At 39.7% G+C, this 14,108-nt stretch overlaps 4 protein-coding genes across 4 annotated transcripts; 3 read left to right on the top strand and 1 right to left on the bottom strand. All coding sequences in view use genetic code 12, as the record gives it.

Annotated features, from left to right (window-relative positions):
* The first annotated feature begins 1,344 nt into the window (after positions 1-1,344).
* On the top strand, positions 1,345-4,309 carry MNN13 (mannosyltransferase). Its single transcript, XM_001383783.1, has one exon. It carries the CDS (start codon positions 1,769-1,771, stop codon positions 4,175-4,177), a length of 2,409 nt encoding a protein of 802 aa, XP_001383820.2. The 5' UTR covers positions 1,345-1,768; the 3' UTR covers positions 4,178-4,309.
* A 10-nt stretch (positions 4,310-4,319) lies between these two features.
* On the bottom strand, positions 4,320-6,170 carry DNA43 (required for S-phase initiation or completion (MCM10); the record flags this gene model as incomplete). Its single annotated transcript, XM_001383438.1, has 1 exon — positions 4,320-6,170. One exon carries the CDS (start codon positions 6,168-6,170, stop codon positions 4,320-4,322), a length of 1,851 nt encoding a protein of 616 aa, XP_001383475.2.
* Positions 6,171-6,622: 452 nt separating this feature from the next.
* On the top strand, positions 6,623-9,325 carry PICST_30806 (predicted protein; the record flags this gene model as incomplete). The annotated part of the gene is made up of 1 exon (XM_001383782.1): positions 6,623-9,325. The coding sequence occupies one exon, from the start codon at positions 6,623-6,625 to the stop codon at positions 9,323-9,325; it is 2,703 nt and encodes a 900-aa protein (XP_001383819.2).
* Positions 9,326-10,506: 1,181 nt separating this feature from the next.
* On the top strand, positions 10,507-12,414 carry PICST_42907 (predicted protein; the record flags this gene model as incomplete). Its single annotated transcript, XM_001383781.1, has 1 exon — positions 10,507-12,414. A coding segment is annotated over one exon (1,908 nt), but the record flags the coding sequence as incomplete, so codon positions are not given.
* Between the last annotated feature and the right edge of the window lie 1,694 nt (positions 12,415-14,108).

The raw sequence follows: 14,108 nt of genomic DNA, 5'->3' as shown, positions 1-14,108 counted from the left end.
GTTCGACCTTGACGAAATTAAAAACTTAAGTAAATACAATGAGCCCTGGGGACATGTTGTGTCAACCAAATATTAGTTAATATTAGTTGTCGAACTACCCCCTAGACAAAATACTGTGGCCAAAAACTGGTATTTGGTGAATTACGAGAATATTTTCCGGCAATCGTACCAGCACCAAAATGGTGCATTTGGCGGTGAATTTGGAATATGAGCGAATTTGAGCGAATAGCGAGTATAGTTCCATATGGCCGTTCAGCAAGAGATTGGACAGTGACTTATCACGGCTTAATGAGATCGCTACTAGCAGATAGACAGTACATAGCATCAAAAAAATTCTAATTGAGAACTAGTGTTCTAGAAAATCGCAGTTAAATTTGGTAGTAAAATAACCGAAAGCCATCCTTCTATGCTGGACTTTGGCAAGTTAACGCGAGTGTAGTTCCCTGGATGGTACTAAGTATTGTGACTGGTTTGAAGTTTGCAAGAATGCTTCGACTTATAAACAAGCTCTAAACGTCAGTAGAGCGTTCGGTTTACTTCTCCCAGCTCGGAGTTCACTTTGTGCCTTGAGGTTCTTGCTTTCGCTATGGCTGAGAAGCTTGGGACCAAGAAAAAACGGCTATCAACGCACGTGCCCGCTCCTCCCCAAATTGGATGCGGAACCGATAACGATGTATTTTTAGTGCGCAAGGTGGCTATGGCTGGAACAGTCAGAGTTTGAGACGCTGCACATTCTTGGGCAGAACAAGAAGACAATGAAACTGACTTGAGGCAAGTCTGGCAGCCCCTGGCGCACCTGGCTAGACAGATACATCAATTGGATCTCCTTTTACATTAATATCCGCGAAGGCACTCAAATCCCACAGGGGTTGATTATTAAACCCAGACGCTTACATAATAAATATAAGCCGCGAAACGAAAATAGATTAATGCACATGGGTTAAATTCACTCCAAAAACAAACGCTGCCATCCATACCTTTCAGCCCACAATAAGAATACAATTTTAAGAAGACAGCGTCGCCATCTTCAACAGGCTACAACTACTGACTTCGTATCTGGTCCACGTTAGATTTACATTGCTGGATCCAGCCCTGCTTTCCCCTGAAGTGAGCACTCCTGGCATCGGGCGTAATTAAGCGCCCACTCTTGATTAACGTGCATGTATGCACGACTGCAGCCTTGAAGAATATTTTTGCCGACGGCAAGTTGACTGCAACAACGTGGTAGTACAATCTGAGTTTTCACCTAACCCTTCTATATCCAGTCACAAGATGTGTCGTTTTCACAGCGATCGGATCTTCACAGATAGAGCGTGTTGAAGCATATTTTTTTTCCTGTGTTGAAGACGAGGACGTGGATTGAAGTTGGAAGATTTCATCTGAATGTGTTTTTCCCTTAAAACCTTGTGTCTTCTTCTTCATCAGCATTAGTTGATTTTTTTAGTCATACCAACTATTCGTGTTTGCTTGGTGCTAGCGACGGCAACTGCGACTTCCACCCACTACTAGCTAGTCTTGCCTGCTATTTACAGTTCTTGACGTGTCGGTGTTCAGCACTATTGCTCTCGCTCCTAAGTCCCACAATTTTTCTTGCTAACTTTATTACTAGCAACAACATCAGATACCATCTCCAGTTGTTTGCAGCTGCTAGCTCTTAGCCCGCTCAAAAGTTGAATACTTACTCCTTTATATCACAACTTCCATTATTGCACCCATCATTACTGTCTTTATAGTGCATACTCACAATCGTTAATTCATTTTATACACAATGAGAGATAAGCTCCATGTTCCCAGATCCAAGCAGAAAGTCATAGTGTATGCTGGGCTTGTGTTGTGGCTCATATGCGTCAACCTCTGGATCTTCAACTACTACCACCACTCCACCAGAACTCCTCTCAAGGATGAATCCTCTTCCATATACGACGAGTACAACCCTGACTTTATCAACCCCGACGATGACAAGTCCAACAAACCGGACGAGAAGACAAATGACAAGTCTTCAGATCCACACTATCACGCGAAACCACAGCCCGGCCTCATTGACCAGATATCGATTCAATTGTTACATAAGCAGACAGGAGTTAAAGACACCCGTAAGAAGGATTCTCACTCTACAGTATATGATGTAATGTTCAATAACCACGAAGTCGAATCGGTTCTTGCTAACTTGGACTTCCAGGATAGATGCGAGTTGTATTTCACCACTTTATACACTATGGATGTTGACTGGTGGATAGACCCCAAGTACGACTTCTACTTTGAACATCGTGACGAAACTAGTTACGACAAATGGAAGAAGAAGATGTTGAACGATCTCAAGAAAGAATGGCTCAAGGATAAAGGCGAGGATACAGAAGATAAAAACCTCGATGAAGTCAAGGTTGACCAAGACTTAGAAGACTTCATTAAGAAGAAGTACTACGAGTTCTGGGATCTGATGATGAAAACAGAGCAAGTTGTTACTGACTACTTGAGTCACATGAGAATCTTCAACAAGTGCTTCGTTTCCAACGACAACGCCGCCCAAGTCAACCGTGTCAAAAACTTCTCCCAGAACCAGATGAAGTTCATGAAACAGTTTTTCAAGGCTGGTCCAAAGCCTGGCCAGTCGACAGTGCCACCCCCGTTTGTTCCTTCTTCGTCCGAAAAGAGAGTAAATATGAAGTTCGAGAATTGTGCCCATCTTGAGAAGAGACTCTATCCATGGCTTTCGCTAGATTATCCAGTCTATGAAAGATGGAGTGGTAACATGCAGATGACTCCTCCAGACATGTCTGAATTCATCGATGTGCCCAAGTCGGCCAACTTGAAGAAGAAAGAACCAATTAAGTCGAAAATGACCAACAATGTACCCTGCTTCTTGAACACTTTCAAAAACTCTGTAAACAGTAAGGGTCTTGTCATGTCTATCAGTGATGAACATGTGGACGAAACTGTCCGTTTTATTCACCTCTTGCGTGCTCTTAACAATAAGTACCCCATTGAAATCGTTTACTACGACAATCTTTCAAAGAAGTCCAAGAGTAAACTTGTCACAGCAGCTAGAGAAAAGTTTGTAGTGCTTCCGAAGTCTTTCGAAAAGGTTCACCAATACTTCCCTGATGATTACATGGACAACGGTGGTTTACCTCAACAAGAGATCTGGTTTGTAAACGTCCACAGTGTTGTTGCTAAAAACTACAAGGACAACTTCAAAAAATTCTCCAACAAATTTTTGGCTACTATGTTCAACTCGTTTGAAGAGTTCATTCTTGTGGATGCCGATACTGTGTTTGTTCAATCTCCAGAGTTCTTTTTTGAATTGAACGGATACAAGGAAAAGGGTGCCTATTTCTACAGAGACAGAACCGCGCCTCAGTTTAGACCTCCTGGTGACTCAGTTTTCTTCCAGAAGACCAGTCCTTCCATCGTTGATTCCGTGATGTTTGACATTCCTATCATGACTGACTACACAATCAAGTTGCCTTTCTTTGACGGCATGTCACACTTTATGGAGTCTGGTGTGGTTGTTCTCAATAGAAACAGACATTTCAACTCTATTTTGTTGATGATGCAGATGAGCTTCATGCGTCCCGTGATGCACAGACTATACGGAGACAAGGAGCTTTTCTTCTTGTCTTTTGCTGCTAATGGAGACGAAGACTATGTGTTCAATTCCTATTCTGCTGCTGCTATCGGCCAGTTGACCGATGATAAGTTCCATGTCACCTCTGGCGGCCGTAAGAAGAAGGCTAAGGAACTTTGTGCTGCTCATCCGGGACACATCAATGGCGAAGATGGTAAATCATTGGCCTGGTTCAATTCTGGTTACAATTTCTGTTCCAAGGATGTCAATTTCGAAGAGGAATTTGAAAAGGGAAAGCGTTTCCAATTTTTGAAGAACAAGGAAGCAATGGAAACCTTCTACAGAGACCCTATGAAGATAACGCATGCCATTATTCCTCCTTTCAAGAACAAGAAGGAAACTCTTTGTGATAACGTAGATGAAGAACCCAAAGAAGGATGGCACATGGATAAAGAGTACTGCAAGTCTTACCTTTGGTGTGCGTATTCTCAGATTGGAGGAAGAACTCTGACTGGAGGTGACAACACCCAAACAGGCTATATCTTCGAGTTTGATGATAAAGCACAAAACCTTTTCGAGTACTACGGTGATATTTGGGTTGGGACGGAATAGTTGGAGCCAGATTCACTGAAGTACTGCGAGGTGTTCTAGCCCTTATGGCATCTGTTAGCCCATTTAGTTTTACATTACATGTACATTTATAGACCTAGAAACTATTGAATGAATGCCAAATCTTCATTTTATTAAATTATCATCAAGATTGTCTAACTCTATTTAGATATGATTGCTTCATCTCTTCTGTATCGAATTCTATATCTAAATCGTCATTGTCGCTGGAAGAGTCAGTATCATCAATTACGCGGTTCTTTGCTGGTTTCTGGAGATGCAAAATAGTTTTGGTGTTGGATGAATAGTCAGAGAATGGATCCCGAGAATTGTTAATGCTGTCCTTGTAACGCTTCAAGTTTTGTATATTTTCCTGCCACTTTGAAATTTTTGACTTCTGATCTTCTGTTGAACTTCTCAAGGTTCTTTCCTTGGATTTAGAGTTACTTAGCTCATACAATTCTCGGACTCGTTCGTGCTCGCGTCTTTTCCTTGTGGGGCTCTTGTAGCTTGCATCTTGTGATTTCACCATCGTAGTAGTAGGATCGAAGCCGAGCTTGCTGATCATGTTGTGCGAATATCCACGATTCTTCATTTCATAGTGTTTCGCCGAATTTTCCTCTTTATGCTGATCTTTTGTTAAATGTAGAGCTCTTAATCCAGAATTTTGCAGAAGTTTAGAAAGCCTTCTTTCCAATAACTGATTGGCTCTTTCGTCGTTCATTTTCCTCTTCTTTTCACTAGTTTGTAGAATGCGGGGATCGTGGTATCTTTTTAAATCGATTTTTGCTGTTCCAGATTCATACAAAGTAGTATTCTCATTAGCGAATCTGATAAACCCTCCATTTCCTTGAACACCTTCATTGGTTAAATACACAGCTGCCTTCTTCTTCTGTGGAGACTTCATCATCACACTTCCATTCAATTCCATTCTGCTGCTCTTTCTGTATTTTGTATCAAGATGGAAATCACACAAGGATGACTTCAGGACATCAATGACATTGGAACATCTGGAATAGTCCGTCTTTTTCACAAAAGTACATAGGCCATAATCACGAATAGCACCAATCTCCAATATTGAATTTGTATTATTACCTGCAACATGCAAGGTGAATCCAGTCTTGATGCCATTTCCTTCTCCCATAGAGTACTTACTTATGTAAGGATTAAGAATGAATACCAAGCTTCCAGGACTAATTTTCCAATACTGATTAAAAGCTTCACCAAATAGAAGAACATCGACACTTCGCACAAAATTACCTACAGAAAGCTTGATGAACTTGGATTTGTTCTTGTCTTTGGACTGTTTTGGTTCTGACTTCTTGACAACGAACCCTACAAAGCACCAGTTGGTATACATTGGTTCAGCGTAGTTATTACCCTTGTGAACTTTGGCTAGCAACTTGTCCACTTGGAGGTATTTCAATTCATTGATATCCGATACGAGCTTCTCTACCGATTTTTGTTCGATATATCGCTTTCTTAGACGCATACGCGATATAGGCTCTACTTCATCAGCTTCAATATTTACAGACTTGATCTCCTGAACTCCGTCAAATTCAAATTTCCGTTCAGAATAGTCGATCTTCTGGAGACTTTGAGCCTTGCTTGCGAAATTGGCATCGTACAATTTACTGATAAAACTGGAAGCCTTGACATCACTTTTAGGTACTTTCGGTATAGTTGGCTTATATGAACTCTGTACTAGATTTTTCAGAGATGGTGCTGTTTTATGTTGGGGAGATGGTGGTGGAGTCGTTTCAACCTGTGCCATAGCAGATTTGATAAGTTCGTGATCATTCAGGATACTGCTACTTTGTTGGTGAGAGACGTGTTCGTTTGCTGAATTTCGCAGCTTTTTTAATGCCTTCTTTCTCTTGAGCTCCTCGTACTTGGCTTCAAACAGCTTGACAAGATCATTGAGTTCGTCGGAAGAGCTTTCGGTGAGGATCTCATCGGTATCGATATGTTCATCTCGCGGATCTACTACTTCATTCATATTGACCGAATAACGTTGACAACTCAAAAGTTATATACAAAGAGTTATATTGAAATCATCTGGAAGACAATATATTCCTTCTAGATAACTATATGAAGTACGTGTAGAAGTAAATACGCGTAGCCCACAGAATTGTCTTCAGAATGAGATATCAGCAAAGACAGGGAAAAAAAGGGACAATATTTACGACTTGTCAATTTGTTCCACGCTACTGTAGTCTCATTTGTATAAAATTCGTTTCTCCAACCAAATATGTAAGTGTTGCTATTCTATTCTCTCATTATTGTTCAGTTTGATTCTTCCATAGTAAATTTTCATTAGAGTCCTATTTTTCAGTCTCATTCCTGCACACCAATTATTCAAGTGTACATTCGAATCGCTGTTACTTCAGTGGGGAATATACAACCCAAGAATACCATTCCATCAAAGCTAATAGTCTTTCACACCCAGCCATGCCGCGCGGAAGAAGCAAGTCTATAGTTCAGAAGATTGCCGTGGATGTGCCGAAGTACCAGGAGGACAACCTCAATCTCGGAACTCTGGCTACGACTCCCACGACTTTCAGACTAGCTCGATCCAAGTCTTTCACAAGTCAGACTGAGACAAGAGTTGAGCAAAAGGAAACGCCGCAATTCAACCAATTTATGTATCCTTTTGATACTAAGGAGTCCGCTCTTATATGGCACGAATATATCGAAAAGTACAATTACGACTGTTTGTTGAAGCAGGAAACTATAGAAGCTATTCTGGACTTACGTCTGGACGAAATCTTGAATTTCCAGTACAACGTTCTGGTTAACCAATCGCAGATCGCTGAGTTTATCGACGAAACAGACGGACTATTGAACTCAGTTGGCACGTTGATGGCCAAGTATGACCAGATCTCCCATGAAACTCAAGATTTTGACAAAGTCTCTAGCGAGTTGTTGAGCCTTCAAGTGACATACACTAACAAATTCAAACAGATCGAGAACTACCTTAAACATTACGAAAACTTGGAAAAAATCACGAAGAACTTGTCGAAGTCAGGCTCGCACTTGCTAAACCATCGTAGACAGTTCTTCAAGAGCGATATACTTCAGCAATTAGAAGAGTCTATCATATTCATCCACCAACATCCTCTGTTCAAAGATGTAGAATTATATGAAAGCAGGTTTAGACAGTGCCTCACCAGGGGCTTAACTTTGATCAAGTCGTATGAGAATAATGAATTGCGAGGAATATCAGAGGGGCTATTGCGAAAACTCAAAGATCAGGACCAGAAAAAGAAGTCTAACATTACCATTGACTTGCTTCTCTACAACGAGTTTAACAACTACTTGCAATTCAATGGAGAAGCCTTTAAGGAGTTGATTACGGAAATCATTATCAGAGTTCCGGGGCATGAAGAATACAAAGGATTATTAAATGATGTATTAAACAACTACTTCAAGATTCGATTACATTTGCTAAACATGTATATCAACAACAACTCGACCATCCAAAAGTTATTCAGTCAAAACTATAGCGGTACAGACTTGGTTCAAATCAGTCAAGATCAGATTTCGTTTTTCAAAAATGCTGTAGAAAAGGAAGTCACATTATTCAAAAGGTTCTTTATTTCTGAAGGAGAATCTATTCCATCCTTCATCAATGAGGAACTTTATCAATTCCTCAAGAACGTATTAGACCCACTTTATGACAGCATAAGACAGCTAGTGTTACGAGAAGTGAACATTTCCAACCTTTGCCAACTTGCAACATTGTTACAGAAGTACTATGAATTCGAAGACGAAGACTCTATATTGATTGACAACAGCAGTGTTGTTCCCGACCTCGACCGTCGTGGCTCGATCAACTACGAGTTTTTATTTCAACCAATTCTTGAAGATGTTCAAACAAGATTGATCTTTAGAATCCAACGTTATGTTGATGACACCTTAGTGAAATTCAAACCCAGGCCCGAAGATTTGAAGATTGGAAATAGAAGAAAGCGTTCAAGCATTAATGACAAATCTACTGAGAGCATCGAACAAGTACATCCATTAGATGTTGACTATGCTGACAATCTTTTTAAGGACGTATACTTGCCTTTGGGTAAGGCATTGACATTGTTGTCGAACATATACGAATTGATTAATTCAAGGGTATTTGACGATCTTGCTCACTACATCGTGCATTCCAGTATTATCTTATTGAAGGGTGAATTTTATAAACTTTCACTGACCCATTTGGGCACGATTGATGCCAAATTAGCCTATCTCCAGAACTTGATTATCTTGAGAGGTCAGATCAACAACTTCGACATTCTGTATACCCGGAACGATTACACTATAGACTTCACTAGTGGATTGACTGACATCTGGAAATCATTAAGAAATGGAGAAATTACGTTTGATAACAGTGGGTTGATCGAATTGGCTAAGAAGACTGTACCAAAGATCATCAATAACATGATCGACGCCAACTATGAAATTGAGTTGGAATTGAACAATGCTGTAAATGAATTTGTACAGGAGGCTACAAACAATATTTGTGAACCAATTCTCTTTAAGGCTCAAGACAAAGACAAATCAGAATTCTTACAGCGTCCATTGGAAAGGAGTGCTGAGTTCAAAGACAATTTGATCATTAAGATTCCCAACTATTTTACACAGATCAAGATCTATATCAACAACTCGGGAATTGTCGAGTTCTTGATGTACAGTTTGAGCAATTTGATTGTTGCTACATACGAGAATTTCTATAAGGTATTCACTGAAGACCTCGACAAGCTCAATTACGAACAACGAAAACAATTTGACGATATCATGGAAGTGGATACTCTATATGGCTTTGTCAATGACTTGGTCAACAATTTGTACGAACTGGACCTTGCACAGAACCTAGTTAATTTGGATTTCAATGAAGATATCTTGAAAGACTTGGACCTTGAAGAGAAGCCTGACACTGTGAGACGTGCGGTTTCGTTAGGAGAATCTCCTGGAGCTTCACCTGGAGTGTCTTTACAAGAGCAACAGGAAGAGGCATCAACTCCGATGCCCGAAACTATTCATGAAGAAGAGCCGGAACCAGTTGAAAATGGAGTTGAACCAAACAGAGAAATCGAAGATGGAAAGGCTGCTGAAGAAACATTGCCCGCATCCAACGGATTCAGCAGTGAAAAAGATGTATAGGAAGTGTAGAACAAAAATTGCCTACTGATTTTCAAAAACAAGTAATACCAATGACTCACAACACTTATAATATCTGTAAGAAATACTAACTTGCGAACTACTGTTCTTCCTCAAACGGATTGTAGATATTTTTGGATAAAAGGTTGTTCAACTCATCTTTGACGATTTTGATCTTGTCCAGTTTGATGAGAAGATGGGTATCGTCCATTTCTTCCAAGACGATTCCTGGGCTCTTGTTGTCAATTTCTAGGATCAATGCTCTGATGGACGGATCACACAGCACAAGAACACCCTTGACTGCTGTTACCATTTTGAATTTGAAAGCAGTAAAGAAGAATCAACATAAAGATGGAAACTTTTCATAAATCGCAAAATCTCATATTCTATACAATCTCGTAGAAGTAGTGCGACCGATTTTGTGTTTTCAGACATGAGTACAGAATGTATTAAGATATTCAATAGTATATCTTTCTAGTAGCACTAAATAAAAATAAGCAATCAGGAATATGGAAAATGGTGATCAGATACCGATTCATGGTCCAAAAATCAACGATGACTCTTCTGGAAATCCAATTGAAGAGGATGGAGACTCTCATAAAACATTAAATGCAGCTGTAGAATCTATTGAAGAAGCACAAGAAAAACAAGAACCAGTTAAACAAAACAATGAAGAAGTCACTGAAAAGGGACATGAACTTACGAACGAAGGAGGGGAAGAAGAGAATAATGGCAATATAGAAGATTCTGAAGGAATATATAAAAGTTCACATACAAACGAAGATTCCGCAGACGAAGAACACGAAAGTGATGATGAAGACGATGAAGCACCAAAATTGAAGTATACTCGCTTGAACCAATTACCACCCAATTTCTTCAACAAGGATCCCGTATCGACTTGCACATTCCATGAGTCGTACTTTTTGTTTGCTACCCATTCAGGCATTGTCTGTATTACCAAGCCAGACTTCACTGTTGTGCGGACATTTAAGGCACACAGAGCTTCCGTACTTTGCATATACACCGACGGTGTATACTTTGCCACAGCGTCGATGGACGGAACTGTAGTGATAGGCTCTATTCGTGATGAAAAGGATATTGTAGCTCATGATTTCCAGAGGCCTGTTCATGCCATAGTCCTAGACCGTAACTACTATAGGACTAGAAGCTTTATATCTGGAGGTATGAGTGGCAAAGTGATCTATTCGACAAGAAGTTGGTTAGGAAAGAGATCTGATATTGTTCTAGAACAAGATATGGGTCCAATAGTGTCTATTCAGCTTATAGACGATCTCGTACTTTGGATGAATGACAAAGGTGTAACCGTATGCCACTTAGCAAATCGCCAGATCATCTGTGTTATCGATAAACCAGAAGATTCTCCTCGAAGTGACCTTTACTGGCCCAGAGTTGCCTTTCCAGAGATTGATAGAATCATAATAGGCTGGGGTAATTACATATGGTCGTTAAGGGTATCGTTAAAAACAGAAGAAGACGGCACTATAGCTTCATCGTCTATGAGTAAGATCTTACCTTCGACAGCTAGCATATCCTTTAGAGCAGTGCAAGAAAAAAAAGTTGAAATTGAGCATATCTTCAAGCTAGATGTGCTCATCAGTGGAATTTCTAGTTTTAAAGATGACCTTTGGATGGTTCTCACCTATGAGCCTCCTACTACTGATGAGGAAACAGGAAAGAGAGAATATCCAAATCCAGATATAAAATTGATCAACTCTACTAATGGAGAAGTTGAGTATGAAGAAGAGTTGGGTTTAAAGAATATTGCTGGACTTGGATTGAACGACTTTTTACTAGGTATGCATATCGAAACTGTTCCCAAGTACTTTATAATTTGTGCGAGAGATGGAGTCATAGCAGAAGAACTACAATTGAGTGACAGATTGGCATGGTTTTTGGAAAGGGAGAAGTACTACGAAGCCTGGGAAATAAGTGAACATCTAGAATCGCCTTCAAGACGTATGAATTTTGGAATTCAGTATGTAGACAACTTAATCAAAGCCAACAACTGGCAACAGGCCCAAGAATTCTTGAATAAGTTGTTGTATATTGATCTCAGCGATTTACATGAACTCGATTCCAAGAGTATAGATGCTATCGAAAATGGTGTTGAGAAGGTCCACGATAAATACGTCAAAGAAATCATAGAGCAATGGATTACGTGGTCCAACATATTCATAGAAACTGGTCATATCAGAGAATTGACAGAAATAATTCCAACAACGGCAGCTCTCAATATCCCAACAGAGATATATCAACGTATTCTTGAGTTCTGGGTTATCGAAGACGTCACAAAATTTCATGAGCTAATTGAGAAATGGGATATGGAACTTTACAATTTCAAGAACCTACAATCGAAGTTAGAAGAATTGCTTGAACAGCAGTCCGACAACGAGACATTAAGACGAAGTCTAGTTGACCTATGCATAAAGACAGACGATAATATCAGAGCTGTACCACATTTGATAATCTTGAAAGATGCCAACATTATCAAGTTTGTTTCCGAAAACCAAATACTATCCAATTTCATTGAAAATGTACCACAAATGATTCAAATAAGGTTTGATGGTGCTGAATTGAACACATTACCAATCAATGTACTTGAAAAGAGGTTGGCCGACGTAGTGGATATATTTGTGGAGCAGCGACACGATTTCCCGCCCCACGAGCTAATCCATTTGTTTAAAGAGCACCATATGGATTTCATGAACTATTTCTATTTGGAGAAATTGAACCAGGTCGACGAATTTGCGACGCTGCAATTCGGTAATGAGAGAATCAAATATTATGCACAATACAATAGAAGTCTATTGCTTCCATTCTTGACCAAGCATAGTGGATATGATATTGCCAGGGCCATCGAACTATGTGAAAGTAATGATTTTACGGAGGAATTGGTTTACCTACTTGGAAAAATTGGCGAAAACAGAAAGGCTTTGATGTTGATCATCAACAAACTAGAAGATCCAATAAAAGCTATAGCGTTTGCGAAGAATCAGAACGACAGAGAAGCGTGGAATATCTTGCTTGACTATTCAATGGAAAAGCCGGTATTTATAAAAGCACTTATAGAGAACTCTGACGAAAGATCAAACTCATTTTACGATCCCATCACCATACTTAAGAGAATGCCCAAAAATGTCAAGGTTAGCGGGCTTAACAAATCTATAATTCAGTTTTCGAATAATAACGATTTAAATCTACTTCTAAATCAGTTGATTTTGCGCATTATTTGGAAACAACTGGAGGATGTCTCTAGGACATATCGAGAAAGAAAACTACAAGGTTTCGAGGTTGAGATAGACCATGTGGGGATGCAAGAGTTGATCAGCAGTTTTGAAACAATTCTCATGCTACGGAGTGCTAACTCCCTGGCAACTGAGTTTCGCTTAGAACGTGAGATTGTTGGATCTACAGATGTGAAGGTGTACACTAATCATGAGGACAAACTCAGTCATTTACGACAAATAGTGGATGAATTATCATATGCCTAGGTTGTAAGAGACCAACAATACACCAGGGTAGCCTGTATGGTAATGCCTTGATTTTATTGTCAGGATTGTCAGTACCAACACATGCATGTGAAAAGTAAACTGATTTAGAGATCACTATGTAATAAGATATACTACGTGCGGACATATCGGTGAGGAAAATAACCGTTCTGCTTGTGATAAGCGATCTAGTCAACGGTCAACGCCTGTTAAGTCAAAAAAGTTTATTCTAGTTGAATTTATTGTGTGCTAGAATAAATATTAGAGGAGGGGCATTGTTGTGAGAACTGCCCCACTAATCAGGAACGGAACCTAATAAGGAACAAGAATGCAGTTGATACACTTGACACAGAAAATAGTGGGCATCTTCGTGAAATACAACGAGCACCACCATATGAAAAAAAAAAAATGCAAACTTCTATGCAATGGGATTTCATAGAATAAAGACTCGACGTGTAGGTTTTGCTTGAGACAGAACTAGACTTGAATTCACCCGTCTTATCAGGATGCCTCCTCACTCCAGAGAAGAGCTTGGCTTTCAAAGTTATGATGGCCCCATTAGAGCGGATAAGCTGTTTCAAATGGATGGCCTCACTTGCAAACAAAGTCCATTTGTGTGGTGCTCTTACTTGACAAAAGTCCAGCAGACTTCGACATTGATGAACTTTCTAACTTCTATACATCTCCAGAAAGAGCAAACTCGTGTACGTATGTAGATGCCTCTATATAAATGTCGCCGCCCCAACGTATAGCTTCTTCTCTGTTGAGTTTGTCTTTTTGTAACAATTTCTGTTCGGTGACTTTAAACTCTCGATAAGAATATCGCTCAAACTTGTTTCCGTCATCTTACAGCACAATGTTATGTATTTGCATTGTGTAAATCTTACACCATAACTCCTTAAGAAACTAAAAACTTTTTCTATCACTAAAATCGAGGATCAATATTCTTCTACTCAAGAGTCCTGAGGAGGATCATACTTTACTATGTATACATTTTCGAGATTGGAATGATATTTTTTGCAATTGGGGCATATTTTCAGCAACAGACGCACAAATTCAAGCGCTCAGCGACAACCAGATCGAAGAACTCAAAGAAACTTAAGGTTCCATAATTTTCGTTAAGGGAGGTATTTTTTTGAAATGAAAAGCTAATTGCAGAGAGCAGAATCGATAAAACAAGACCAGAACCAGGACTTGCATTTGGGAATGCACTTAGACAACGTTGACACTCCGTCCCCTTAGCATTCTAGATTCCATAGATATGCATGTGAAATGCC

This window comes from Scheffersomyces stipitis, chromosome 3 (genome assembly GCF_000209165.1).
Source record: "Scheffersomyces stipitis CBS 6054 chromosome 3, complete sequence".
Classification (NCBI taxonomy): domain Eukaryota; kingdom Fungi; phylum Ascomycota; class Pichiomycetes; order Serinales; family Debaryomycetaceae; genus Scheffersomyces; species Scheffersomyces stipitis.
The sequence above is the reverse complement of the archived record's forward strand: the minus strand, read 5'-3'. Positions and strand labels throughout refer to the sequence as shown.